This window comes from Phascolarctos cinereus, unplaced genomic scaffold, assembly GCF_003287225.1.
Source record: "Phascolarctos cinereus isolate Bilbo 61053 unplaced genomic scaffold, phaCin_HiC Scaffold_4;HRSCAF=312, whole genome shotgun sequence".
NCBI lineage: Eukaryota > Metazoa > Chordata > Mammalia > Diprotodontia > Phascolarctidae > Phascolarctos > Phascolarctos cinereus.
Window position 1 is genome coordinate 666,267,427 of NW_027555847.1, and position 27,110 is coordinate 666,294,536.

At 44.7% G+C, this 27,110-nt stretch overlaps 1 protein-coding gene across 2 annotated transcripts in view; it reads right to left on the reverse strand.

Annotated features, from left to right (window-relative positions):
• TJP3 (tight junction protein 3) overlaps positions 1 to 27,110 on the reverse strand; it is a 50,243-nt gene that overhangs the window by 12,803 nt on the left and 10,330 nt on the right. The window contains exons 1-7 of one of the 2 annotated variants that reach the window (XM_020971306.2): positions 16,321 to 16,556; positions 5,852 to 5,908; positions 5,289 to 5,413; positions 3,726 to 3,828; positions 3,085 to 3,451; positions 1,238 to 1,341; positions 739 to 901 (exon numbers count right to left, since the gene is read on the reverse strand). In XM_020971306.2, the coding sequence (XP_020826965.1) occupies positions 739 to 901; positions 1,238 to 1,341; positions 3,085 to 3,451; positions 3,726 to 3,828; positions 5,289 to 5,413; positions 5,852 to 5,908; positions 16,321 to 16,341 (940 nt within the window). In that variant the 5' untranslated portion in view covers positions 16,342 to 16,556. Of the gene's footprint in view, positions 1 to 738; positions 902 to 1,237; positions 1,342 to 3,084; positions 3,452 to 3,725; positions 3,829 to 5,288; positions 5,414 to 5,851; positions 5,909 to 16,320; positions 16,557 to 27,110 lie in introns of those variants that run through there. The other variant, XM_020971308.2, reaches the window with a different exon arrangement.

The window sequence follows — 27,110 nt, forward strand, 5'->3', positions numbered from 1 at the left end:
CAAATCGTAACTCTTCATCCCTGACCTCTCTTCCTAGCTACAAGCCCACATTTCTGTCTATAGAACATCTCCACCAGCATGTCCAACTAATATCATATAATTAACAGGAAAGAGGACTGGATTTGGAGTTATTCACGATCTGAGTTGGGGTGGGGGGTGGGAGGAATCTTTGGCCTCGAGGCCACGTGTGGCCTTCTAGGTCCTCAGGTCCTCAAGTGCAGCCCTTTGAATCCAAACTTTACAGAACAAATCACCTTAATGAAGGATTTGTTCTATAAAACTTGGACTCAGTCAAAAGGCCACACCTGAGGATGTAGAAGGCCAGATGTGGCCTCAAGGCCGTAGGTTCCCCACCCCTGGGAGTGCTCTAGATAACTTCCAGAGAGTATAAATTACAGAAAAAATGCCTGTTTGCATTATTAGGAGTTTCCCATGCAATGAAATCACAGGTCTATTAGATAGCTAGCAGGTGAAAGCTCTGGAATGATCGAGATTGCTAAAGGAGAAAGCAGAGTGAGAGGAGGAAAGAGAACAGATCTTTGAGACACACAACCTTACGAGGCTGGGGAGCAGTGAGAACCATTGAAGACAGAAAAGAAAAGTTAGAAAGGTAGGAGAACCTGGAGTGTGTGGTGTCTGGGAAGTCAAATGGAGAGATGCTGAAGAGCAGGGAAGGCTGACTGGGGGTGAAGGTGTATTTGGGGAACTCCCCACTCCCTCTGTTGACCCCCTCATTACCATCCAGGCCAGAACTCTCACTGTCGCTGTTGACTGCTGGGGGGATGTTTACGAGGAACTGCCGATGATCCCTGAGTACCAGTAGGGTCAGAGTCCCCTCTGACCTCTCAATCAAGTCTCGGGTGTCGTTCAGGGACAGGTTCTGGCTTGACACTCCATTTATCTGAAAGGTCCCACCAGTTTGGGTGGGGGGGGGGTTTGGGGAGAGGGACAAGGCTAAGGCTTTGAAAATGTTCATATATGGATGATATTAGAAGAGACAATCTCCTAGGAGGACTTTAAAACACAAGACCAGACAAGGAGTTCTAGCCACTGGGTACAGACCCATGGGCAGTGGAGTGGGGGTGGAGGGGTGGGGCACAAATGGTGCTGACTGGGCAGCCCCCACATCACGACTCCCACTGGCCGGGGGAGGGTAGAGGTGGGTGAAGAGGGCACAATCCCTCCCCCCCACCGGTTCCCACCCAGGAAGTTCCAATTCACCCCTTCTTGAGCTCACCTTAAGGACGAGATCACCCTCCTTCAGCCCCCTGTTCTTGGAGGCGAGGCTTGAGTCTGTAATGTGCTTGATGAAAATCTGACTGCCAAGCTTCACGCCAAATTCTGTAGAGGCCTCAGAGAAGGAAGGAACAAAGTGAGGCAGAACCCAGGGGGTGGTGAGAGGTAGGGAGCAGGGTGACCCTATGGGAAAGACTCCCCAAGACAATCTTTAGGAAGCTGAGAAGGATTGAGGCCTCCCAGCTTCTGAATGGTAGTGGAGGTAGGGAAGATTCATATCCTCAGATGTGTCTGGGAGTTTGGGTCCCAGAATGTGGGCTTCCTCTAGTCTGAAGTCCCACACCAGGTACCTGAAGGGTCAGAGAGAGCTCCAGACAGGGCTTTAATGTTCACTCAAAAGGTTGAAGAGGTCTGGTCCTGCCCTTTGAGTAGATGGAGGATGGCCAATGTTCCAAAACTGCTTCCTAAGGGCCTTCTGTCAGAGGCAGAGGCTTGGTGGTGCTAACTGTGCGTAAGCTGATATCAGGATGTTTCTGAAGGGTTGGGACCACTCATAGGAGAGGTGGAAAAGACCTCCAAGGTAATCACTGTGCAATGGTAGAAGGAGACACAAGGCCTGGGTTCCAATTCTACCTTTGATATTCACTCCCTGGATGACTTGGGCAAGCTATTTCCCATCCCCGTGCCTCACTTTCTTTCTTCAAAAGGAGGGGATTGGCCCAGATGACCTTTTGGTCCCTTGCAGCTCTAATCCAACTCCTTTATATAGAGCAGAAGATGTAGAGCTGGAAGGTACTGTAGAGATTATCCAAGTCCTTATTGTTTTACTGATGACTAGGGAGGTACCCCAGTGACTTGCCCAAGGTCCAAATGTGAGTCGCTGATAACAGCTGCCAGTCTTCTGATTCTTAAACCTAGTATTCTTTCTACTCTCCTTGTTACTCTGTCTTTGGTTTGATGAGGGTTCCAGCTCAATCTCAAACCCCTTTCTTACAGGATAGGCTGAGGGCAAACTCTCTGAACCACCCCCTCACCCACTTTTGTGAGCCATGCCCTGACATAGCCAGACCAGTTTGACATGGGAGCCTGGGTAGTACTGAGTAAGAGGGGCAGGGAAAGATGTTTTCTTTCCAGCCAAAGACCTAGGGGAAGGCACGCAGCTGCGTCCTGGGGCCCCAACCTGGTCTCATCAAGATAAAATGTAACTATGGTGAACACAATTCTCTTCCCAGCCTTAGGGAGAATGACCCAACAGGACACTGCATGCCTATCATATGGACACTCCCCTGGCATCTAGAGCGATAACAACTCACCCTTCTCCATTGCTTTAAGGCTTATACAGATATTTCCTCAAAATAACCAAGAGCAGTAGGCTAGACCCATTTTACAGAGAAGGAAACTGAAGGTTAGAGGACAAATGACTTGCAGACACTAGCAGTGTGATCTTGGACATACCAGCCTCAGTTTCCTCATCTATAAAAGTGGGAATAACGGCACTCATCTCACAAGGCTGTTGTGGGGATCAAATGAGAAATCCTGTATAAAGTGCTTTGCAAACCTTAAATTGCTATATAAATTGGAGCTAATCTTATTATTGCCCCAGGTCACAATTAATTGGCAGAGCCAGGATTCAAATCTAGGTTTTTTTAACTCTCAGGCCAGGGCTCTTTGGCTTGAGGGTGGGCAGCTGGGCACTGATCATTACAGCACTTATACCAAGGTCATGATGTGGCCACTGACATTCTAGTGCCTATTCTTACGTCCCCAGAGGGGACTGATGTCAGATACCACCACAGCAGCCCTTTAGGCCACTTTCAGAGCCACCCATAAGTCCAGAACCTTCCTCACCCTCGCTCTCTTTCTTTTTCACCAACACTGACTCCACTGGCTTCATCAACACATCATGTCTGGGTAGTCTCTTGAAGCCAGACACCAGGGCCAGTCCATTGGATCTGTCTGGCTGATCCAACCTGCTCTCCCGACTGTGACCTCTGCGGCTGCCAGCTCGACTCCGTCTCCGGGAACGCTCAGTCCAGCTGTGGCCTGAGCTGCGCTCACTGGATGAGTCTCCGTCATAGCCCCGATTATGGTCCAATTCCTCCTGGTCCTGGTGGCCCCGTGGTGGCCCCTGGTTCTGTGGATTGGGGCCTAGGCTTGAAGTGGGATAGCTGGTCTTGGTGGTAGGCAGCTGAATTTTTCGAGGTCTTTTTACAGTCTGGTTTAGGTGCATGAGGGAGAGGGAAAAGTAGATAGAAACTCATGGCTCACCCGGATCTCAAACCTATAATCCCATAATTCTTGCCCCTTAAGCACGGACCTCTGACTACTGGATAATTCAGTCACAAGCCATAACTTGACTGTTTAGGGATGGACCCTGTAGCCCAGAATAATCTCAGATGGGAAGCTTAGAGCTCTGATACTGTACCTTGCCTGTCTACCCACCATCCCTGTCCCTAATGTCCTCCCGCCTAGGACTGGGGCCAACTCACAATATTGGCAAATTTGGTGCAAGCCTTGAGGGTCTGTATGGCAAAGGTCGAAGATACATTCTCCATGGAAACCCCATTCACCATGACAATATGGTCTCCAGTCCTGGCAGAAGGAGACACAGGTCTGAGAGGCAGCCACTGGCAAGATAATTGCTATTTCTTTCAAGATCCTGGTTAGGGAGTTTTGTGGATGAAGGTTCCAGGGGCAACAGAGAAGAGACCTTTTTCTCACAGTGCATTTCAATCAAACTTTCTCTCCTTCCATTTCTGCCTTAGTTCTTCATCCCCAATCTTTCTTTTTCCTTCAACCTCTTTTTCTCTTTTAGTTGTTCTTTCATTCAACCCTTCTCACCTCTCTTCTGTTCCCTTTTTCTTCCTCCTTCTCTCTCTCCCCCCATCTCTGTCTCTCTGTCTCTCCCTCTCCCTCCCTCCCTCTCTCTCTCTCTCTTCTCTCTCTCTCTCTCTCTCTCTCTCTCCCTCCCTCCCTCCCTCCCTCCTTTTCTGTGCCCCTCTCCTTCCCCTCCCTCTCTGGGCCCTTTTCTTCTCTCTCCCTGTTTTTCTCCCCCTTCCTTTCTTCTCCCTGTCTTCCTTTTTTAGTTCCATCTTTTCTCATGCGCTCACTCATTTCCTCTCCCAAGGGCTTGTTTACCAGTTCTGGGCCAGCTTGGCAGAGCAGGACCAGGCCCATGTCACCACTATGAGCCGGCTGCTTTGATGACCTCAGTTACAGTGAGTGATGTCAACTGATACCCCAGTTTCTCCCAGAGGCCCTCCTGGTAGATGTGATAGAAGTGGAAAGAAGAGAGGTGAGCCTGAGCCTACGCATTCCCCTAGGACAGTCCTAGGTTGACTGTGATTGAGAGAAGACCTTGCTGCTAAAGAAAAGCGTTTCAGGGACTCCTGCTTCAAATGCACCTCCAGACCCTTCTCTTCTCTTGTTTGAAAATCCTTGAGGAAGTGTTCACTGAACTGGAAAAATGCCATGTAATGGAGCTGGGAGGGGCCTTAGGACACAGAATATTGGAGCTAGGAGCTTTGGAATGTAGATTGTTGGATTTGAGAGGGGCTATAATACATAGAAGGTTAAGCTGGGCCCCACCCCTCCCTTAGAACCTAGAATACTGGAGTTAGGAGGTACCTTAGAACACAGAATAAATGAATGTCAGAACTGAGAGACCTTAGAATGGAGACTGTTGGAGCTGGAAGAGCCATGAGAACACAGAATAATCAGACCTAGATGAGACCTTAGAGCAGAGAATGTCATAGTTGGAAGGACCTTAGAATGGAGTATGTCAGAGCTGAGAGGGAGCTTAGAAACATAGAACATGGAATATAGGAACCTTAAGGGCTCTTAGGGAAAAATCTAGTCTAATTCTCTTATTTTACAGATGAGGGAACAGATGCCTAGAGAGAGGAAGTATCCTGTACAAGGTGACAATGTCAGAGACAACCCTAGAACCCAGAATTCCTGAATCCTGCTCAAAGTCTCTTTTCCCTGAACTAATATCACATTCTCTCCTCCCACTGGCAACAGACTAGATTATCCCCCACCCAGGTACTCACTGCAGTCTGCCCATAGCTGGTCCTCCTGGTACCACATCTGATACCACCACGGATCCATTATTCCTGGCACCACTTGATCGGTCACGGCCTCCTGAAATGGCAATCCCAAAGCCCCTCCGAGGATCCTGGAAGACACAAGGAGGAGCTTCATAAGAATCATAGGATGTGAGAGCTGAAAGGAACCTTAGGTAGGGGCCCCCTTACTTTATAGACAGGGTAACCAAGGCCCATGGAAGGGAAGCAACTTGCCCAGGGTAGCAGAATTAGTGTAGAACCAGGGCTAAAGTCCAAGTTTCCTAATTCCAAGGCCAGTGGCTTTTCTGATTTACCTCCATTTTCCTCAGAAAAACCTGTGTCCTTCAAGGTTAGGCTCAAGCTCTGGTTCCTCTGTGACAGTCCATTCTTCTGAGCCCTCATGGTGCTATCTGTGTTTCTCACTGGGTTATAAACTGAGCAAAACCCAAGGCCTGAGACTTCAAGTCAGGCTAGGTGTTCCCTATGGGCAGGGCCCAAGCACCCTAGAGAGCCCAGGAGGGGTCTGGTGGCCATCCACTTTCACTCACCCTGCTCAGTGTGGTGGTGTGCTGCTCCCAGATGATCATCTCCTCCATGTCCAACACCTGGGGTCACAAGAGAGAGACAAAGGAGCACACATGAGGACATGAAGGCTCGGGACCATCCCAGGGAAACCCAGTCCAAGTTCTTCAGGCACTTTCTTCAAGCTGGGAGGAACTAGGAGGGGAGGAAGGCGACAAACGAGAAGGGTAAGGGAAAAGAGGAGAGTGAAGGGGATGATGGCTTTCAGAACTTCAGTGGCCCAGACATGGACCTCTGCAGGTTCTGTCCGTTGCAATCAGGCCACTACGTCCAGCTGCCTTTAACTCAGCACTCTAGAGCCAGCAAGACTCAGGGCCCCTGCTTACCACCAAGTCCAGATCAGGAGGTGGACATCTTCAACCTTTTATCCACAGAATGATAATCAAATGAGCTTAATTTTGAGGTCAGGGGATCAGCCCCAATTGCTACTGAGAAGGGTATAATAATCTACAGTTTTATGGCTTGCAAATTGTCTCTTTTTCTTCCTCTCAGATGCCCGGGTAATTCTGATCTTAAGGCTGCCTAGGCAGATGCTTCCCTCCCTTGTTATCTCAAACTCGCCCATGTCAGACCTACCTTTCCCATTCCATATTTCATTCTACCCTTCCCCTTCCACTATGCTCTCTGGAATCTCTGTTTTATTAGCAAACTATCTTTCAGATTAGACCTCTTCCTCTCAGGCTTCCTCCAGAAGACATTTCTGGCTACCTTCTCCAGTGCTGAATATGCACCTTATCTCTTGCCCCTGGATATTCTGGGTCAGGAGCAGAGGTAGACATGTTCCTTGCTCTTCGCTGCTACTTCCAGGCCCTCTTTCTTCCTATCACTCGGCAACTTCTTTAAGGTTCATTTTGCCCAGATACATTATCTTATTCAGTTCCTGGTAGCAATTATCTATAGACTCTCAGATAATTCTCCTTCCTTCTGACTCCTCCTAGCCCTGTTCCCGGCCTTCTTCACTGATGGCATATATTGGAACTTTGCTCAATGCCTGGCCCCCTTGCCCTGGATCAACCCCCTGCAGCCTGTTCACCCTGGAACATTCCTCTGTGAGGGCCGCCTGCCCTCCCTTCTGCTACGGCTTCCTTCCTCTCCTACCTCCTTTTTTCCAGTTTTTCAGTTTTTCATGGCCCGCTTTGTTTTTGTCACTGTACCCTCAGCACCTAGCACAGTGCTGGCACACAGTAGATGTTTAATAAATTTTACCAAACTGAATTGGAGATCATTTAATACAATCTCCTAATTTTTGCAGGTGAGAAAACTGATCCCCAGAAAAATTAAGTGAATTTGTCCAATATCACTCCGGAGATAAGTAGAAGAATCAAAAGCTGAATCCATATCCCTTAACTCCAAATCCAGTGCTCTTCCTACCAAAATTTCAAGAGTATCAGAAACTTGGATTTAGAGCTCTAAGAAACCTTGGAGATCACTATTTTTTCATATTTTTATATTTGAGAAAATGGGGGTCCCAGGGAATAATAAGTGATTTGCTCAAGGACACACAGATAATTAGCAGGAAGGCTGGGAGGGATTTGAAACTAGTCTTCTTTCAATTAGTCAATAAGCATTTATTAAGAGCCTACTCTGTGCCAGGTCCTGTGTTACATACTGGGGATGCCAAGAAAGGCAAAAGACAGTCCCTGCTCTCAAAGAGCTCAGTTTAATGGGGGAGACGTGCCAACAACTACCTACAAACAAGACATAGAGATAATCCACAGAGGGAAGGGCACGAGCATTAAGGGGGATCAGGAAAGGCTTCCTGTAGAAGGTTGGATTTTAGCTGGGACTTGAAGGAAGCCAGCGAACCGAGAGGTGGAGATGAGGAGGGAGAGCTTTCTAGGCCTGGGGGAGAGTCAGGGCAAAATCAGAAAGATGGAAGATGGCAGTGTTTTGTTCCAGGAACAGCAAGGAGGCCAGTGTCCCTTTCTATGAACACTTAATACCCTTTCCATGAGACCATATTGCCTCTTGGCTTAATTCAAATCACAAGCTTGTGAATGAGGAAGACAACTCTTTGGAAGGGATAAATGTAAAATCCTACACTTGGGTTGAAAAAATCCACTTCAAGTAAGTCCAAGATGAGGAAGCATCTGGTACTTCAGTTCTGAAAAAAAAAAAAAGAAAGAAAAGAAAAAAAAAGACTTGGGTGCCTTGGTGGATTGTATTCTCTAGGTCAGGAATGCAATATGGTAGCCCAGAGAGCCAATTCACTCTTTTTAGGTGGGAAACCTGGGACCCAGAGAAGCGAAATCATTAGTCCGTAGTCCAGTGAGTCTTGTGGCCCTTAGTAAAAGTCTGTGTTTTGTTTTTCTTTAATAACCAGCTGCCCTTTCCTGACCAAGGTGAGTTCTCCTTTCAGGGTGGGATCTAATCAGTTCCTTTATCAGCTAGGACTGGCTGCTCACCAACTCTCCCTAGGCCTCACCCTGTTGGGTTCACTGCCCTCCTACCTCTAGCCTGGTCAGAAATGCATGCTTTGATAGAGGCCCTACAGCCTCCCTTAGGGTGGTGGTGGGGGGAGGCAGGGGTTGTTATTTTCCAGCTTCACCTTTCCCTACCTTCCAATCCTTTCCCTGAGTCTTCCCTTCTCAACGAATTATAGAAGGGACTTCTATGGGTCACAGAATGGGAATCTCCAGAGCTTCCCTGACAATTGATCATTGGTGGGGAAACCTGGGGCCTCAAGGCCTGGTGGGACTTAAACTGAACCATAAAGGAAGTTGGGGGTTCTAAGTGCAGGTGAAGAAAGAGTGTGTTCCAGGCATGGGTGATCACCTGTGCCAAAGCAGAGATGAAAGATAGAAAGTCACATATGGGGAACACAAATGGCCGGTCTGGCTGCAACACAGGGTGTGTTTAAGACTTGCCTCAAGTCCTGTCTTTTCTGTGAGCCTTTCTAGATACTTCCTTTCCCAGCTCCCTCCTCCCATCACCTTGGACCTAAACAGGCACACATTTTTCTCCCTCTGTAGAACACAAACTCCTACAGGGAAGGGATTGTTTTGATCTTGTCTTTTATCTCCAGTGCCTGGCACATAGGTAGGGCTCTATAAATACCTGTGGATTATTTGCATGAAGAAGAGTCACGTACCATAAGGCCAGAGGTAGGTTGTGAAAGGCTTTGCTTCAAATGCCAAACAGGGGGGTTTGTATTTTATCTTATAGCACAATAGGGAGCCCCAGGAGCTTCCTGAGCTGAGGAGTAACACATGTGCTTTTGGAATATCACTGATAACTGTGTGGAGACAAGGTGGCAGGGGGCAATAGCACAGGCTGAGAGGTGGTGCCTGGGAACACTCTTTCTTTAATTCTCTCTCATCCCTCTTTCCTTCAAAACCTCTTTGAGTCTTTTTTGGGACTGGACTTCTTACTGTATAGGGAAGTGTAGGGAACACTCCATGTGAGACTTTGTCCATCAATGTGGATCATTACTTCGGCCATTTTTAGCCTTAGAGAGATGCCTGGGACCCAGGGAGATGAGTGGCTTGTCCAGGATTATAGAGCAGTACAAGCATCCAGGCCTTATCCACTGTGTCATGCTTTCTTTTCTTTTTCTTTCCTCTCTGCTTTCTTCATTAGATTTTTCTTCCCTCCGTCTTAGAAGATGAAGTGGACCTCTTCTAGACAAAACCTTATGTGTCACTGCCCTCTTCCCCCCCGAACCCCAACCAGGAGTGTGCTGGTAAATGCTGGTAAAACTGGCTCTCCAGATTAACATTTTGCTAGCACTTTCTTAAGTGTCTACCAGGGGTGGGGAACCTGAGGCCTCAAGGCCTTCTAAGTCCTTGGGTGCAGCCTTTTGACTGAGTCCAAGTTTTACAGAACAAATCCTTCATTAAGGAGATTTGTTTTGTGAAGTTTGCATTCAGTCAAAGGGCCACACTTGAGAACCTAGAGGGCCACATGTGGCCTTGAGGCCACAGGTTCTGCACCCCTGCTGAGTCTAGACAAACAATAAAGTCCTGATCTAGAACCTTTATAATTTTGGTGGTATAAATGCTCACACTGAAAATTTAACAGTGGGCTCTTACTGGCTCCAGCACCCTCATTCCCACCTTGCCCCCCCCCCCCATCTCATCACGTTAGTCTCTTCTGGAAGTCTGTTCCATTCATTGGTAATGTCCTTTGATTCTGGAAATCCTTCAATCTCTCCCGTTCCATTGCTTCCTTTCTCTCTGCCTACAGTTATGCATGAGGGGTTCCCCCTTCCTGCAAACCCTTAATGTGATCCTGCTACCCCTTCATTCTATAGCTCATCCCTTTTACTGCCCAAGGTCTGGAGTCCCTCCTGCCTTCAGCTTCCTCACCCCTGTCTCATTCCCTGTCCTCTCCCACTATGGAAACTTCTCTCTCCCATCGCCAAAACCCCCTAATTGCCAGGCCTAAAGGTTTTTTCTTACTCAGTCCTCATCCTACTTTCCCAGCAGCATTGGACAAGGCTGACTAGCTTTTCCTCCAAAACCTTTTGCTTTCTGAGACACCACTTTTGTTCTCTCCTCCTGTTCTTTCCCTGGTTCCTCTTTTTTTTTCTCCTGGCCTCTAAGTGTATTTGTAGGGGGAAGGGTAGGATTTCCCCAAAGCTCTCTTTGACTCTGTTCTTCCATCTCCTTTGGCTAGCTCATCTAGTTCCTTGGTCGCAATTGTCATCTCTATGTAGATGACCCCCAGGTTGATATTTTCCATCCTGATCTTTTCTTTGAATTCCAATCCTGCATTTCCAATGATCCACTGGGCACCTCCCAGAGGAGAATCTTACCAGATCCACAAAATGCAACATATTTCAAACAACACATATCTAACTTCCCAGCCCCCAGCTTCCCTATTTTGCTGATGGCACCACTCTCTTGTATTGTTCCCTCTCCCTCAGTCCCAGACATCAGAACATTTGCCAAGCCTATCAAATAATCCTCCATCTTTCCTCTCCAGCCACAATGCTATTACACTAACTAGTTCAGGCCCCTCCTCACTTTAGGAGCCTTGCCATCCTCCAATTCATCCTGCATGAATTGCAATAGAAAAAGGACAACTGAATTCTTAATGCCTAAGTGGTGTATAGCATAGCATGTTGATCTTGGACCCAGGAAGACCAAGGTTCAAATCTTGCCTCTGACACTTTACTAGCTGTGTGAGCCCAGCAAGTTATTTAACCTCTCTCAGTCTCAGTTTCTTCTTTTGTATGATGGGGATTGATAGCTACTTCATAGGGTTGTTGTGAAGACCAAGACTGGATGTCCCAGAGACATCTTAAACTCTACTTATCTAAAATGGAACTCATTATCTTCTCCTAAACCCTCTCCTTTTCCAATTTTCCCTACTTCTGTCAAAAGCACCGCCATCTTTCTGGTCTCCTAGGTTTATCACCATAGCATTATCCTGGATCTTCATTCTTCCTTAACCCACACATTCAATCAGTTGCTAAGGCTTGCCATTTCTACTGTTATAACATCTCATATTTGACCCCTTCTCTCTACTCAGCCACCACCTTAGTTCAGGCCCTCATCACTTCTCCTCCAGATTATTAGAACTGGTCTCCCAAACTCATTCCCCCCCACTTTTTGGTCCATTATACACATTGCTGCCAAAGTAATTTTCCTTAAGCCTAGATCTGACCTAGACGTAACTCCCTTACTGAACCAAGTTTGGTGGCTTCCTATCACTTCTAGGACAAAATCTAAATGGCTCTATTTAGCTTTTAACATCCTGCATGACCACACCCTAGTCCTTTCTAGCCTCAGTGGACACCACTGCCCCTCTCATTCTTCAGTATGGCCAAGCTGACCTTCTGTTTCTCACTAACTAAACTACATTTCCCATCTCTTTACTCTTGCACTGTCTGACCCCTTTACCTATCACACACTCCCCCTTACCTCCACCTCAAAGTTACCCTGTCTTCCCTGAGATGCAGCTCAGGCACAGATGGTTTCCTGACTCCCCCCCAACTGCTAGTGGCCTCCCTCTCAAATTATCTTTACTTTGTATGGATTCATAGCTACTCACTTTCTATATATGCTGTATATATTTTTACATGTACAGTCAGTTCTGCTATAATGCTTGTTTTGAAAATGTGAATTTGTTGCAATGCAATTGATATATGAGAGAACAGTTTGAGCTAACTTGAATTTTGAGTTTGCTTATGTACAACTTTATCCTGAAGAGATGGAGAGACAAGAGTACAATAAATTACATCCATCTGCATCCGATGTTGCAACTTCCTACCTGATTTCAGATCACCCTGATTCCCCATTCACAATGCCTCACAAGCTACAACCCCTTCTAATGCTCAATTCCACAAACAAACTTCGGGTCTTTTTCAAGGTAAAGTGCCATGTCTAGATTTTGTCAGATATTGACTCATAGGAACTAGGGCTAGAGAGTGTCCCAAGGCAGCAGATATGGCCTCTATTTATTGTTGTATTCATGTATGTTTTAACCATTTAAACATGTATAAAACTGTGCTACCATTTTTATTAGGTTCCTATCATTTAAAAAAAGCTTCAGGGGTTCCTCATTGCCTATCAAATAAATTACATGTGTCTTAGCCTGGTACATAAGGCCCCCTGCAATCTACATTGAAACTATCTTTGTAAACAATTTATACTCCTGCCCAGTTGGGCTTGCTGTTCCTTGACCTTGGTTCTATGCTCTCCTGGCTCCAGATCTGTGCCTGGAATAGATTTGCTCCATTTCTGCCTATTGACATCCTTCAAGTACCCTCCTGTTCCATGGCCTCTGCCCTGACTCCTAAGCCCTAGGCATGATCCCTCCCTCCCCAATCTCTCAGGCCTCTGCTTGACCCAAGCACTACCTAACTTTCTAACTTGTCTCACAGCATAGCAAGATTTAATATGTTTGAACTGAATGGTTGAATTGAATTGCAAGTTCCTGAAGAGCACAAGCTGATACTGTCATCTTTGTAATCATCAGCTTCAAAGAGGGGTCTACAAATCACACAGTTTGTGGAACTAATCTCAGGGAGAAGGCACTGCAGGGAGCCAGAAGGTGGGAGAGGGAAAAGGAGCTCTCATAAGCATCAGAATCTTACCCCAGGGGGCCTTATTTTTAAAAGAAGCCACTGGAAGGCCCATGAGAAAGCAGGTGCCAGGTGTTTTCTCCTCCCCTCCTCATTTCCCTACCCAGTGCTCAAGCTACTGAGCTCCTGGCCCCAGCCCAGTGTGTCACCCTCTGGGTTGACTTGCCCAGGCCTGTTTCCCATCCCCGGGGATGTCAGCTTGAGCTCCTATTGTGCCAGATTGGCATACCTCTCCTGCCTAGTTTCCCTGGCAGGTCTTCACTCTCTAGCTGGGGGGTAGCTGACCATAGAGTTAGGGGGACTGGGGCCCGTGAATGGTAGTGAGAAATAGATCTCAGAAGCAACCAGCGTAGGCTGTGGTGAGAAAGAGGCAGAGAATGGGCACTGGTGTCAGTAGTAGTGATGGAGGGAACAAGAAGAGGAGTGGTGCCTAGGTTTGGCCTCAGTAATTCCAGGGAAGGGAAGGTGGATGACATAATGGGAAAAAGAAAAAAAAAAGGTGAATTGTCAGCTATAGCAATGTTAGCTACAAATGGAGAAAAATGAGGCAAAGACAAAGAGAAATAAGTCCAAAACAGACAAAGGGAGACACAGGAGAAACTGAGATGGAGGGAGGAAATAATTGTTTATTTAATGAATAAGCGAGAAAGAGATGCAGAAAAGGAAAGACAGCTCATCTGTGATAGAATGGCAAAGAGCACTGGGTTTGGAATCAATGGACCCGGGTTCAAATCTTGCCCCAACCATTTACTTAACTAAGTGATCTTGGATGATTAAATCACTTTTTTCTTTCTATGCCTCATCAGTAAAATGAGGAGATTGGGCTAGATTATAGACAAGGTCCCTTTTGGCTCCGAGAGACATGACAACAGAGAAAGAAATACACAAATGAATGGATATACAGAAAAAAGGAAAGCAAAAGAGTAGCGGAAAAAAAACACAGTGAAAGTAGAGATACAGAGATGCTGAGACAGCATGCATTTGGGAACCTCAAAACAACTCTATTAGCGAGAAGTGCAAGTCTTAATTCTATTTTACAGTGGAGAAAACAGGGTCTTAAAAGAAGTTAAGGGATTTTTCCAAGGGCCCATAGCTAATAAATGTTACGGAAGGCTGGAAGAGTGGCTAAGATACAAATCCAGGCCCCAACTCAGAAACTAGTGTTTTTCTAAATTTACCATATACAGCGTCAGAGCTCAAAGGGCCTCAAAGCACAGACTGCCAGAGCCAGACCTCAGAGACCAATTCCCTCAATTTACAAAAGAGGAAACTGCAATTTAGGGAAAGGAAGTAACTTGCCCAACATACAGTTAGTTGGTTGAAGAGGTAGGATTGGAATCCACCTCTCAGGGCTCTGTTCTGTGGGCTACCTCTGGGGACATTATTAGTTATCTTTGTGTAAAGTAGGTTTTTGCTCTTGTTTGTTTTCAAAGAGAGTTTGGGACTTTTGCATAGTTTTATGAAAACTGATCCCTGAATACAGTGGTTTGAAAAAACAAATCAGTCCTGCCTGGGGGGAGAAGTGTTTGCTGCCTCCCATTCCCACATCCTGAAAACTGCTTGGTACCCACAGGGGCCATGTTCAACTCCACATCCCACTTAGGAAGTGGCCACTTGGCCCCTCCTGGAGATGTAGCTCAGTAAGTATAACAAGCTTTTAAAAGGATCTCTTTTTGGTCTCTTTGTCTATGTACCTTTCAAATAGAAAACAGTAGGATTTTTAGAGTTTTGGTTGCACCCTCCCTAAAGAACTATAATTATAGACTCATAAAATGGCAATAGTCCAGGTTAGAGAGGCTGTGATGAGATAGGCACACTAATTTATTGTTGGTGGAGCTGAGAATTGGAGCAACCACTCAGGAAAGCAATTTAGACATACAAAGGGTGGAATGGACTAAACTGTCCTTTGACCCAGAGATTCTACTGCTACCATATGGTGCCTCAAGTTATTGTTAAAAAGAAAGACTCTGTATGGACCAAAAGGTTTATGGCAGCATGTTCTGCAATAAAAAGAGCTGGAAACAAATGGACCCGGGATTGGTAAAACAAATTGGTGGTACATGTATGTCATGGAATATTACTGGACTGTAAGAAATGATGAACATGACGAATAAAGAGAAACAATGAAAATATTTATATGAACTGATACAAAGCGAAGTAAGCAGAGTCGGGAAAACATGAGCGACTTTACACAATGAGGACAACAATGTAAATGGAAGGAATCACTAACACAAAATAAGCTTAACCCCAAAGAAGAAGTGTGAAAAGAGTTTCGCAGAGGTAGGGGTCCATGGGAGGAACATTGCATGTTAGAATTTTTCAGCGTGTTGGTTTTGCTGTTTTTCTCTTCCGCACAATTTTTTTTTTTTAAAAAGGGATAGCTCGCTGGGAGGGGGAGGGACACTGGGGAAAGGAGGAAGAGGTAAGAACAAAGGATAACAATAAAAGTCTATTTTTTAAAAAATCACTTCTCTCTAAGTCTGAATTTCCTCATAATCAGGGATAATAAAATTACTCACATTCCAACAGAGATTTCTTTATAACCGCCCAGCGAAAGGGTAATGTGACTAGGAATGTAAAAGCCCTGCAGAACTTGTTACTGTCTTAGGGAGGATGTGACTTGCTCAAGGTAATATAACGAATATGCCGTCTACTCTGGGCCTCAGGACTCCCGACTGTCCGTCTGGGGGCTCTTTCCTTTAGTTTTCTTTCTTGGGTATTCCTGGAAGTCTAGAACATTCCGGACGCCCCAGCCCCACAGCCTTTTCCTCTTCCTCCTTCCCTCCCACCATCCTTATTGAAATTCAGGTTTAGAATGCAGCTGCCCAGGAGGGGAAAAAGCTGGAAGGTAGAAGGGGGCGGGACAACAAAATTTGGAACCCTTCCTTACTACAGGTTCGACCGAACCCGGGATTGATTTTAGGATTTAGAGGTGAGAGGGACCTGGGAGAGCTCAACCTCTTCATTTTACAAATGAGGAAACTGAGGCTCTAGGGAGTGACTAGCCCTAGGAAAGGCTTTTTGGGGGGTAAAGGGAAGCTCTGAAAAGGAGGGGACTGGGTTGGGGAAAGAGCCAAGAAAGGAGGAACTGGGAGCTCTGAAGTATATTCACCATTTTAACCATAATTGTGTCCTCAGGTAATTTCCTTTTTCCCTTTTGGACTCAGTTTCCCTAGCTGTAAAACGGGCCTGGACTAATGAAATGATTTCAGTCTTTTTCCGCTCTAATACTTTGGAATTCTAGTTACTAAGGGTCTTTGTGGGTGTGTACTTGGGGGAGAAAGGAATGCCCCAAGAGATTTCCCCTGGCTAAATAGCTACAAAGAGGTCAGATTATTCACCCCTCCATCCGTCTCCAATGCCCTAGGGGCTCAACTCCTTTTTCTTATCTGGCCAGGCACTCACCTGAAATCTCACCGCCATCATCCACCCAGGAGGTCCTTCAGATCCCCAGCATGGTGGGTGGCTAGAAGCACTAGAGGATTTCCTTTGGGACCCCAGGAAGCTGTTAACACTGCGATACTGGGGGGAGGACGGGGGTCCAGAGAAGGAAACTAGGCGCGAGGACCCAAAATTCTCGTCCCTGTCCGTTTCAGTCTCAGCTACACCTGCTCGTCTTCCTCCTCCTCCGCCCCTGCCCGGGCTACCTTGCCCCGCCCCCGTAGGAGCCAGGGACACGCCTTCAAGATGGCCAGGGCCCTTCCCCAGCCCCAGGGCCGGCCCTAAGTTTGGCACCTGTACACCAGGCGGATGGAAATTCCAGGCCAGGTTTTCCCTTTGCTACTGGCCCAGGGCCAGGGGAGGGGGTGGAGTAGACAAGCCTGGAGAAGGAGTGACTGCAGGGCTAACCGCTGGACCCACCTGGGACTGATTCAGCCCATTTGGGGATAGTCTCCCACTAGTCAGGTCACCTGAGTCACCCTGGCTCCGAGGTGAGACCAGAACTTAGGGGAATGGGTCTTTCTTTGTCTGATGCTCGGTCGGGAACGGAGAGTGGGTGGATTACCTTTAGGGGTTTCCCGGAAAAAGCTAATCGGATGGTCACTGGAGGCTGGGAGTCACGATGCGGAGTTTCCCTTGGCTCTGTCAGCGACTGGATGTGTGACCTTGTGCAAGTCCCTTGCCCAGTCTAGGCTTTGAATGGCTAGGGACAACCTAAAATCAACCCTTTCATTTTTACAAATGGGGACCTAAGTTGGTTCAACGAGCCAACCTTACCCCTTCTGTGCTTCTCGAAAACCTCCTTAAAAAACGTTCACTTGGCCCTCTTATCTCCCCACTCCCACTTTCACTCATTTCTCAACTCTTTGCATTCTGCTTTCTAACAGCACTCAACTGAAAGAGCTCTTGCTCTCCAGGACTACAAGAGGCTTAGTCCAATCAACAGGTATTTTTTCATCTTTCTTGTCCAGTAGTGTCGGGCTCTCTATAACCTCATTGGGGATTTTCTTGGCAAAGGTGGCTTGCCATTTCCTTCTCCAATGTACAGATGAGGAACTGAAGCAAACAGGCATTAAGTGACTTGCCTAGGGTCATACAGCTAGTAAGTGTCTTTGGTCAAATTTGAACTCAAATCTTCCAGACTCCAAGCCTGGTGCTCTATCCACCTTGCCACCTAGCCCAAAAAAGATAACAGTTCCTGCCTGCCCCAAAGGAGTTTACATTCTTGGGGAGTAGGGAGGGAGGAGTGGCCTGTGCAACTCATACAAGAATAAGTAAATAAAAAAGCTCCATGATAAGCAGGGTGTGGCTCTAGTACCAAGGGTTAAATCTGCAAAGAAGTGGCATTGGAGCAGAGCTTAGAACTGTGCTAAGGATTCAAAGAGACAGAAGCCTGCTATGTGTCAGAAGTGAGGGTTTTGAGGTCTGGGCCAGGAGTCAGGAACACCAGAGTTCAAATCCAGCCTCAGGCACTTACTGTGTAATCTTCTGCTTCACAATTAACCTATGCTTCAGTTCCTCATCTGTAAAATGGGGATAATATTACCCCTTCTAACTCTACTTTTGTGACCTCCTATTTCTCAGTATTGTGTCAGGTCATTATCTCTCTTCTGAATTCACTTACTTTCCTTTCCCATCTTGGTTCCACAGTTAACCAATTCAACTCCACACAGTTGTCTTCTTATAGACCCTTTGCCTGTCCGTCCTATGATTCCTCATGCCTTGACAGTCAGTCAATAAACATTTATTAAGCACTTACTATGTGGCAGACATGTGTTAAGTTCTGGGGATACAAAAAGAGGAGAAAGACAATCCCTGCCCTCAAGGAGCTTACAATCTAATGAGGGAGACAACAAGCAAACAAATATGTACAAACAAGATGTGTGTGTGTGTGTGTGTGTGTCTGTATCTGTGTAAGAATGAATAGAAGTAAGGCACTTAGAATTAAGAAGGGTTGGGAAAGACTTCCTGCAGAAGTTGGGATTCTAGTTGAGACTGGAAGTCAGGAGGTGAAGATAAGGAAGAAGAGTATTCCAGGCATGGGGGACAGCCAATGCAAAGGTAGAGTTGGAGTGTCTTGTACCAGGGAACAGCAAAGAGGCCAATGTCACTGGACTGAAGAGTATGTGCAGCAGAGTAAGCTGCAAGAGACTGGAAAGGCAGAGAAGAGCTAGGTTACAAACAGAGGATTATCAAACAGGATTTTGTATTTGATCCTAGAGATGATAGAGAGGCATGGGAATTCATTGTGTGTGTGTGTGTGTGTGTGTGTGTGTGTGTGTGTGTGTGCATGCATGTGTGGTGTGACATGATCAGACCTCTTTAGGAAAATCACTTGTCAGCTCAATAGAGGATGGATTGGAGTGGGGAGAGATTTGTGGCAAGCAGGTCCACCAGCAGGTCACTGCAATAGTCCACGCATGAGGTGATATCACTATCAGAGGAGAGAAGGGGGTATTGCAAAGGTGAAATTGACCGGTCTTGGCAACAGATCCAATGAGTAGGGACAGCTAGAGATGACACCTAGGGAAACACCTAAAGTAGATAAATCTAGGATTGGGAGGATGGTGGTACCTTTGGCAGTAATAGGGAAGTTTGGAGGAGGGAGGGACTAAAGGGGAAAGATAATGAGTTTAGTTTTGGACATACTGAGTGTAAGATGTCTTCTGGACATTCAGTTCAAGATATCTTGAACGACAGTTGGAGATACGAGATTGGGGATCAGTAGAGAGGTTAGGGCAAGGTAGGTAGATTTGAGAATCATCAGCACAGAGAGAGCCGTTAAGTCCATGGGGCCTGATGAGATCACCAAGTGAAGTAGTGGAAAAGGAGAATAGAAGAGGGTCCAGGATAAAACTCAGTGGACCACTTGGGATTAATGGGTGAGACCGGGATAAGGATCCAGCAAAAGAGACTGAGAGGTGGTCTGAGAGGTAGCAGAATCAGGAAAGAGTGGTGCCCTGAAAACCTAGAGAGAAGAAAGTATCAAGGAAAAGAGTGTGATTCCACGATGTCAAAGGCTGCAGAGAGGTCAAGGAGAATGAGAATTGAGAAAAGGCCATTGGATTTGACATGTAGGAGATCACGGGATCATTGAGAAACCCAATTCAGTATTTTCTCCACCACCCACTTTCTGGGTTCCTATTCCTGTGCAACTTAATTCAGCTGGAGGATGCCAACTCTTCAAGCTCTCAGCTAAGGACCTCACCTTATTCTTTACCGAGAAACTCAAGGCCATTATCCTTGAACTCTCAATTTCCCTTTTCTTCATTTTAAAATCCCTGGACATTATCCCTGACTCAGTTCTTCTCTACTTTACTAATACCTAGGTGGTTGAGACCAATCCCACCCCCTCCAAGTACTTGTGATCTCTTTCTTTTCTGCAGATTGTTCTTTCAGTCATCCCTCTCTATCAAATCCGCAATTTCTCCCTATCTTTGGGTCCCATCCAAGGCTTAGCAATCAGTAAAAACCTTCACAAGACCCTACCATTCCCTCAGCTATCAGTTGGAACCTTGGACTCTGCCCCAGGACTCTGCTGCAGAAGCAGCAGGGCGGGATGCTGCTGGCTGTAGGCACTTATAGGAGAGCTGAGTTCTTGGTCTCAGTTCCAGACCAGAGGGGAGAACTGAAGGTTATAGCTACTGGAGGGTTCTCAGGGAGCAAGAACATTCCTGCATAGTTGTGTCAAGGAGCCTCCTGTGGCTTGGTGGGGGAAAGGAGTGCAGGGGTTGGGCCCAGGACAAAGCTCAAAATATAACAGTAAGAAGAACCCGAGGCCAGAGGCACCATCTCCCACGCCCCAGGATAAGAGGTGATTACAATAACAAGCTGCTAAAAAAATTAAAAAAGCCTCTCCTACCCCAAAAAGTAACGTCAAATGGTCACCTGCGCAAAAAGAATTCATAGAAGAACTCAAAAAAGACTTCAAAAATCAAATAAGAGAGATTGAGGAAAAAAATTTAAAAGTAAGAACAATCCAAGAAAAACAAGAAGATAGTGAAAAGAAGGTCAAGCAACTGGAAAAGGAGATCCAGAATCTTAAGGAAGAAAACGATTCCTTGAAAATTAGAATTGGGCAAGGGGAAGCCGGTGAAGTTATAACAGACCAAGAAATAATAAAACAAAATATAAAGAATGAAAAAATTGAAGAGAATGTGAAACATCTTATAAGAAAAACAACTGATCTGGAGACCAGATCAAAAAGAGAAAACATAAGAATAATTGGACTACCTGAAAGGTACTATCAAGAAAAGAATTTTGATACAATAATACAAGAAGTAAAGAAAATTGTCTTAAGTGTTAGAACAAGAGGTTAAAACAGAGATAGAAAAATCCACTGATCACTGCCTGAAAGAGATCTTAGGAGGAAAACCTACAGGAATAGCATAGCCAAATTCCAAAAGCCCAGGTGAAGGAGAAAATATTATGGGCAATAAGAAAAAAAACAAGAACAATTCAAATATGGTGGAGCCATAATTAGAATTACACAAGACCTAGCAGCAGCTACACTAAAAAACTGCAGGTCTTGGAACACTGTATACTGAAGAGCAAAAGAACTGGAGTTGCTGCCAAAAATTTCATACCCAGCCAAGTTTCCTGAACAACAACAACAAAAAAGCACATTCAATGAATTGACCGATTTCAGGATTTTGTTGCAAAAAGATCAGAACTTAATAGAAAATGTGACATACAAGATCCAAGAGAAATGTAAGGTAAATGTCAAAGACTAATAAAAGACAAATTGTTTACTTTTTATACATGGAAATATAAATCATATATCTAAGATTGTCATTAGTAAGTGGGTAGTTCAAAAGAAAGGCAGGGTAGAGCTGAGTGCGATGTGGCTCTAAAAAGCAAAAAGGTGTAGGAAAAGGTAAAAAGAGTGATTATCTCATATAGATGAGGAAGAACTGATACAGGCGAATTTGATGGGGGAGGAGGGCTGGTAGTTCTGGAAACCTACTCTCATCGGGAAATAGGTTAGAGAGGGAACACTACATATATATCTAGAAGGGTATAAATGTCTTCTAAATTCAGGAAGAAATGAGGGTAAGGGGTTAGGGAGAGGGGAGAGGATAAGAAAGGGATAGGGAATAAGATAAGGGGGGAATATAGAAAGGTATATGGATTAATGGGAATGGAATAAAGAGGGAACAAGATATATATCTAGAAAGGTGCGAAAATCTCCTAATTTCCGAAAGAAATAAGAGTGTAAGGGGATATGGTATAGGGAGAGGATAAGGGAGGAATTCTTGGAGGGCAGTTAGGCTAAGGAATAGGAGGGCAAGGTAGTGGATAGAAGTAAAGCAGGGGGCAGCTAGGTGGTGCAGTGGATAGAGCACTAACCCTGGAGTCAGGAGGACCTGAGTTCAAATTTGGCCTCAGATACATAACACTCACTAGCTTGTGTGACTCTGGGCAAGTCACTTAACCCAATTGCCTCCCCCCTCCTCCCCAAAAAAGTATATTAAAAAAAAGAAGCAAAGCAAACATATGAGGAGGAATAGGAATAGGGAGAAAAGGATAGTGAGGAAAACAGGGAGGAAAATATACAAGTAATTATAGCTTAAAATGTGAATGGGATGAATTTACCCATAAAATAGAAACTGATAGCAGATTAAAATTTGAATTCAACAATATGTTGCTTTCAGGAAATGCTATAAAAAGGACAGATATGTAGAAACATAAAATAAAGGTCAGAAGTAGAATTTATTATGTTACCTAACTAATCTATTTATATAATGCCATCCTGATTAAATTACTAAAAAAACAAAAAAAATTATCTTACTAAGTCAGAAAAAATAATAACAGGGTTTATTTGGAAGATTAGAGGGTGAAGAACTTCAAGGAAACCAGAGAAAAAAGATTTGAAAGGACTAGATTCAAGAGTATCAGACCTTAAACCATATTATTTTATTTGTTTATTTTTAGGCAATTGGGATTAAGTGACTTGCCCAGGGTCACACAGCTAGTAAGTGTCAAGTGTTTTGTCCGAGGCCAGATTTGAACTTAGGTCCTCCTAACTTCAGGGCTGGTGCTCTATCCACTGTGCCACCTAACTACTCCCTTAAACCATATTATAAGATGAGAACAGTGTTGAAGTGTAAATTGTATAATTTTGATTATTTTAAAAATTAAAATTTTCCTGTGTAAATAAAACCTATGTAGCCAAGCAGAAAATTGGGGGAAAAAAACTTTCATAGACAAATCTCTCAGGTAGAATGTGATTGGATTGGAATATTGTTGTGGTGTAGGAAATGATGAGCTGGTCTGTTTAGAAAAATATGGAAAAGACTTGAACTTATGAGGGAAGATTCTATCTGCCTTCAGAGAAACAGATGATAAGTGGAAAAAAGCATAATATGGTCTTACATATATGCATTTGAGTATACATGTGTATGTGTATATCTATATCTACATCTCTATCTCTATCTCTATCTCTATCTCTATCTCTATCTCTATCTATCTATCTATCTATATATCCATGCTTAATTGTATACCCTTCTTGGGGGGGGGTAGTGGGAGAGGAAGGGGGAAAAATAAAGTACACAGCAGAGGACAAAAGAAAACCTACAAGGAATGCAAAGAAAAGATGGATAGCTTTGAAAATAATCTGTAGTATTTATTATATGGGTTTTCTTGACGTGGAAATTTATTGCTTTATGTTGAATCCTCTCTTATGTTCTGCTGTGTACATGGCAATGGTTTTTTTTTGCCTTCTGATTTTGTATTTATGTTTAAAATAAATTTAAAAACTTAAACAAAAAAAGAAGTGATGAGCTTATCTGGAAGGGATGTGGAAAGGATCATAGGATCATAGGATCATACATTTAAAACTGGGCAGGACCTTAGAGGTCATTATACAGATGCGGCAACTGAGGCATAAAAAGTTAAATGACTTGCCCGAGATCATACAGGTGAATGAATAGCAGAGCTGGGATTTGGCTCTAGGTCCTCTGATTCTAAAAACAGTGTTCTTTCCCCTGTCTCTCAGGTAAATAAAATAAATGTCTGGTATGGAAAACAACAAAAAGCTCAGTTTGGCTGGAATCTTTAGTTTGTGAAAGGCAGAAATGTATAATAAACCTAGAAATGTAGGCTGGAGCCAGGCGGGAAAGGGCTTTAGAAGCCAAATTATATTTTCCCAGAGAAGACATCAGAAGCCATTGAGTAGGAAGTAACATGGTCAGATTAGTGTGTTAGTAACAATCATTTTGTCAGCTGGAGGAGGGATTGGAGAGAGTAGAGAAACTAGAGGCTGAGAAATCCATTAGGAGGATGTTTGGTGCAAGGGGTCCAGGTGAGTGGTAATGAGTATCTGAACAAAGATGGGGCCATATAAGTGGAGATAAGGAAATAGATAGGAGAGATGTGAAATCAGGATGGAAATGCCTCACTGGGGATGAGAAGACTGTGGAGTCAGAGATGACCCTAAGACTGTGAACACGATTCACTAGAAGGATGGTAGTAACTTCACAACAGGAATAGGGAGTTAAGAAGATGAGTAGGTTTTGGGAGAAACCTAATGATTTATTTTTAGTCTTGTTGAGTTTGAGCTGCCTATGGGATGACTAGTTGGAAAAAATCAGTAAGTAGTTGGTGATGAACTGGAACTCAGAAGAGAGAGTAGGACTGGATATAAATGTACTGCAGGTGGATGGAAGGTATATTCACTCAAAACTCTTCCCAGTTTTTCTGTGCTGGAGTTCATATCACATACATACACACATTAGCAGCTCAGAATGGTAGCCCAGAGAGGCTGCCAGTACCTTACATATAGGGTGGTTTAAAGATGAGAATTGAATCCATAGAACTAATGAGGTCACCAAGAAAAAAGGGGCAGAGTGAGAAGAAAAGAGAGCCTAAGATAAAGTCAAATATGGACAGCTTTTCTGTCCTCATTTCTCTTTAAAACTGCATATCCTTTTATTCCATGAAATAGGATAGGTAGCTGTTGACTAAACCCTCCTTCTGGATCCTCTCTTGTCCCTGAGATTTCATGGTACTGTTGTTCTCTCTTGCTTTTACTCTTACCAGTCTGGCTATGCTGTCTCATTGTCCCTCTCATTAGTATCATCTATGTCTCTCTCCCTTGGATCTTCTCTCCCTCCACCATGGCTTCATCCCAAGGCTCTAATGTCTAATGGACCAAATGTCTAACGGACATCCCCAAGTAGATGTCACATCTGGACCTGTGATCTCACTGGTATGGAGAAATCGTGAGTGAAGAAAGCCCCTCTAACAATTCAGGTCATTACTTTCTCTGCAGATAGTCTTAGACGGTTTCCTAGATTATAAGCAAATTGCCCAGGACCACACAACTCGCATGTGCCAGAAGTGGGACTTGAACCCAGGTTTCCAGGCTGGCTTAAACTATCCAAAATGCATTATCTTTTTTCCCTCCTCTCTCCTACTCCCCCTCCCCCACTCTTCTCTTCCTTAATCCTGTGAAGGGCCCCCCCCCCCCATATTTCCAATCTTTTTGGTTCAAACTTGCAACTTCAGAATCATCCTTGACTCTCCCCCCCTTTTCCCCCTTACCCTTCATATCCAATCCACAGCCAAATCTTTGCAATTCGACTTCAACAATATCTCAAAACCTCATTTTATAACCTTTCATCTGGATTACAGAAATAGCCTTTTGACTGGCCTCACAGCCTCAAGTCTCTCCCCGCTAGCTGCCAAATTTCTCAAGTATAGGGCTGATCATGCCTCTTCCCTGCTCCAGCAGCTATTATCTTTAGGCAAAAATAGGAAACTTTAGAAAACTCCCTAAGACTATCTGCAGAGAAAATGATGACCTGAATTATTAGAGGGACTTCCTTCACCCGTTTGGCATTTAAAGCCCCTTCACCATCTGGCACCAGCCCCCCTTTCTGGGTTACTGCACACCTTCCTCTTTTGGATGTTCCGCATTCCATATTGGATGTTCTATATTCCAGATAATCCAGCCAGCTTGCTGTCTGCCATAATGTCTCCCCTCCCCTCTGTGGCTTTGCACAGGTGTTCCCTGACTCAAAGGCTGGGGGGTGGGAGCAAAGCCCTGCACTGCATTCTGTTCAAATCCACCCAGAATCCCCAGCTTCCTTCAAGGCTCAGCTCCAAGAGCCACCTCCTACATGAAGTTTATCCTGGTTCCCCCCAGTCTCCAGGGCTCCCTCTACCCCCCACAATTACTTCACAAATATTTTGTCTCTACTCAACTGTGCATTTGTTTTTCATGCCAAAAGAATGTAAATTCCTTGAGGACAGGGACAATTTCATTTTTGTCTTTGTATTCCCAGGGTCTAGCTCAGTGACTGTGCTTAATAAATGCTTGTGGAATGAACGAATGGAACCAAGATCTCCTGGCTGTCCGTCCAGACCTTTTCCCACAGTATCATATGGTTTCCTCTTTTGTAGAAGGACAGAAATGATGTTTTACTTCCCTGTCTTCCCAGGAAGCATTTGGAAGATCACAGAACAGAATGAATGGGAAAGAGATTTGGGAAAGTATAAAGAATTCTACTTTGGCAAATTCCTGTTACCGTGATCTCCATGGAGCTAGCTATGCCACTCATGCCACCTCAGGGTGGTACAGTGGCACCAGAACTGGATTTGGATTGAGAAGATCTTGTTTGAGTCATGGCTCTGTTATTTTCTAGCAAATCACCTGATCTCTGTAAGGCTCTGTTTCCTCAAAGAATGGAGATAATAATAGTTGCATTACCTCCCTCAGAAAGGCTGCTTTGAGAAAAAAAAATGAAATAATGTTGGTGGAAGGGCTATACAAATCTAAGCGGTTGTTATTTCCAACAATATTATTTCCTAGAAGACTCGCCAGAGCTGACTGAGAAAAATTTAGGAAGACATGATTAATATCTTCAAATATTAGTACAAAGTGGTAGACATCAAAATGATTTGATACTGATTAAAAATATAGAAAAGTAGATCAATCACATTCATCTTGCTCTCTGCTTACCTCTACTCACTCTATTCACCTCTACTCACAGTCACCACCCTTGTACAGACTTGGATTGCTTCTTGCTTGGACCATTCCATTCCTTCAAAACCTGAACAATGAGCTAGTGAGGCTTGGGCTGGAACGTGTCATTGGCCAATCAGTGAAAGAGAGAGTGACTTGAGTTTAAAGACATAGTCAAGTAGCTCCATTTGAATTACAATGAGCTTTACAAAGCCTGGTTTTTCAGAGCTATATTTCAAGAAATCATAAATGCAAACTACCAGAAACAAAAGAGTTAATTGTCCCAGGGCAGCTGAGTAGTACAGTGGATAGAGCACTAGGCTTAGAATCAGGACTTGTCTTCCTGAGTTCAAATCTGGTCTCAGACACTTAACTAGCCATGTGACTCTGGGCTTAACCCTACTTGCCTCAGTTTCTTAATCTGTAAAATGAACTGGAGAAGGAAATGACAAACCACTCCAGTATCTCTGCCAAGGAAACCCCAAATGGGGTCACAAAAAGTCAGACACAACTAAAAATGATGGAACAACTACACATTGTCTCTAGGATAAAATATTCCTCTGGAATTTATTTCCATTTAAAATCCAGCTGCAACTTATTCTAGATTAATTTTATTTTTACTATGCCTCACACACTCTACAATCCAATTAAACTGACCTATTTACTGTTCTCTGTATACAACATTCCATCTCTGTCTTTGTATAGGACACTTCCCATGCCTAGAATGCTCTATGTTCCCCGGCCTCTTGGAATTCCTGGCTCCCTTGTGAGATTCAATTCAAGCCTA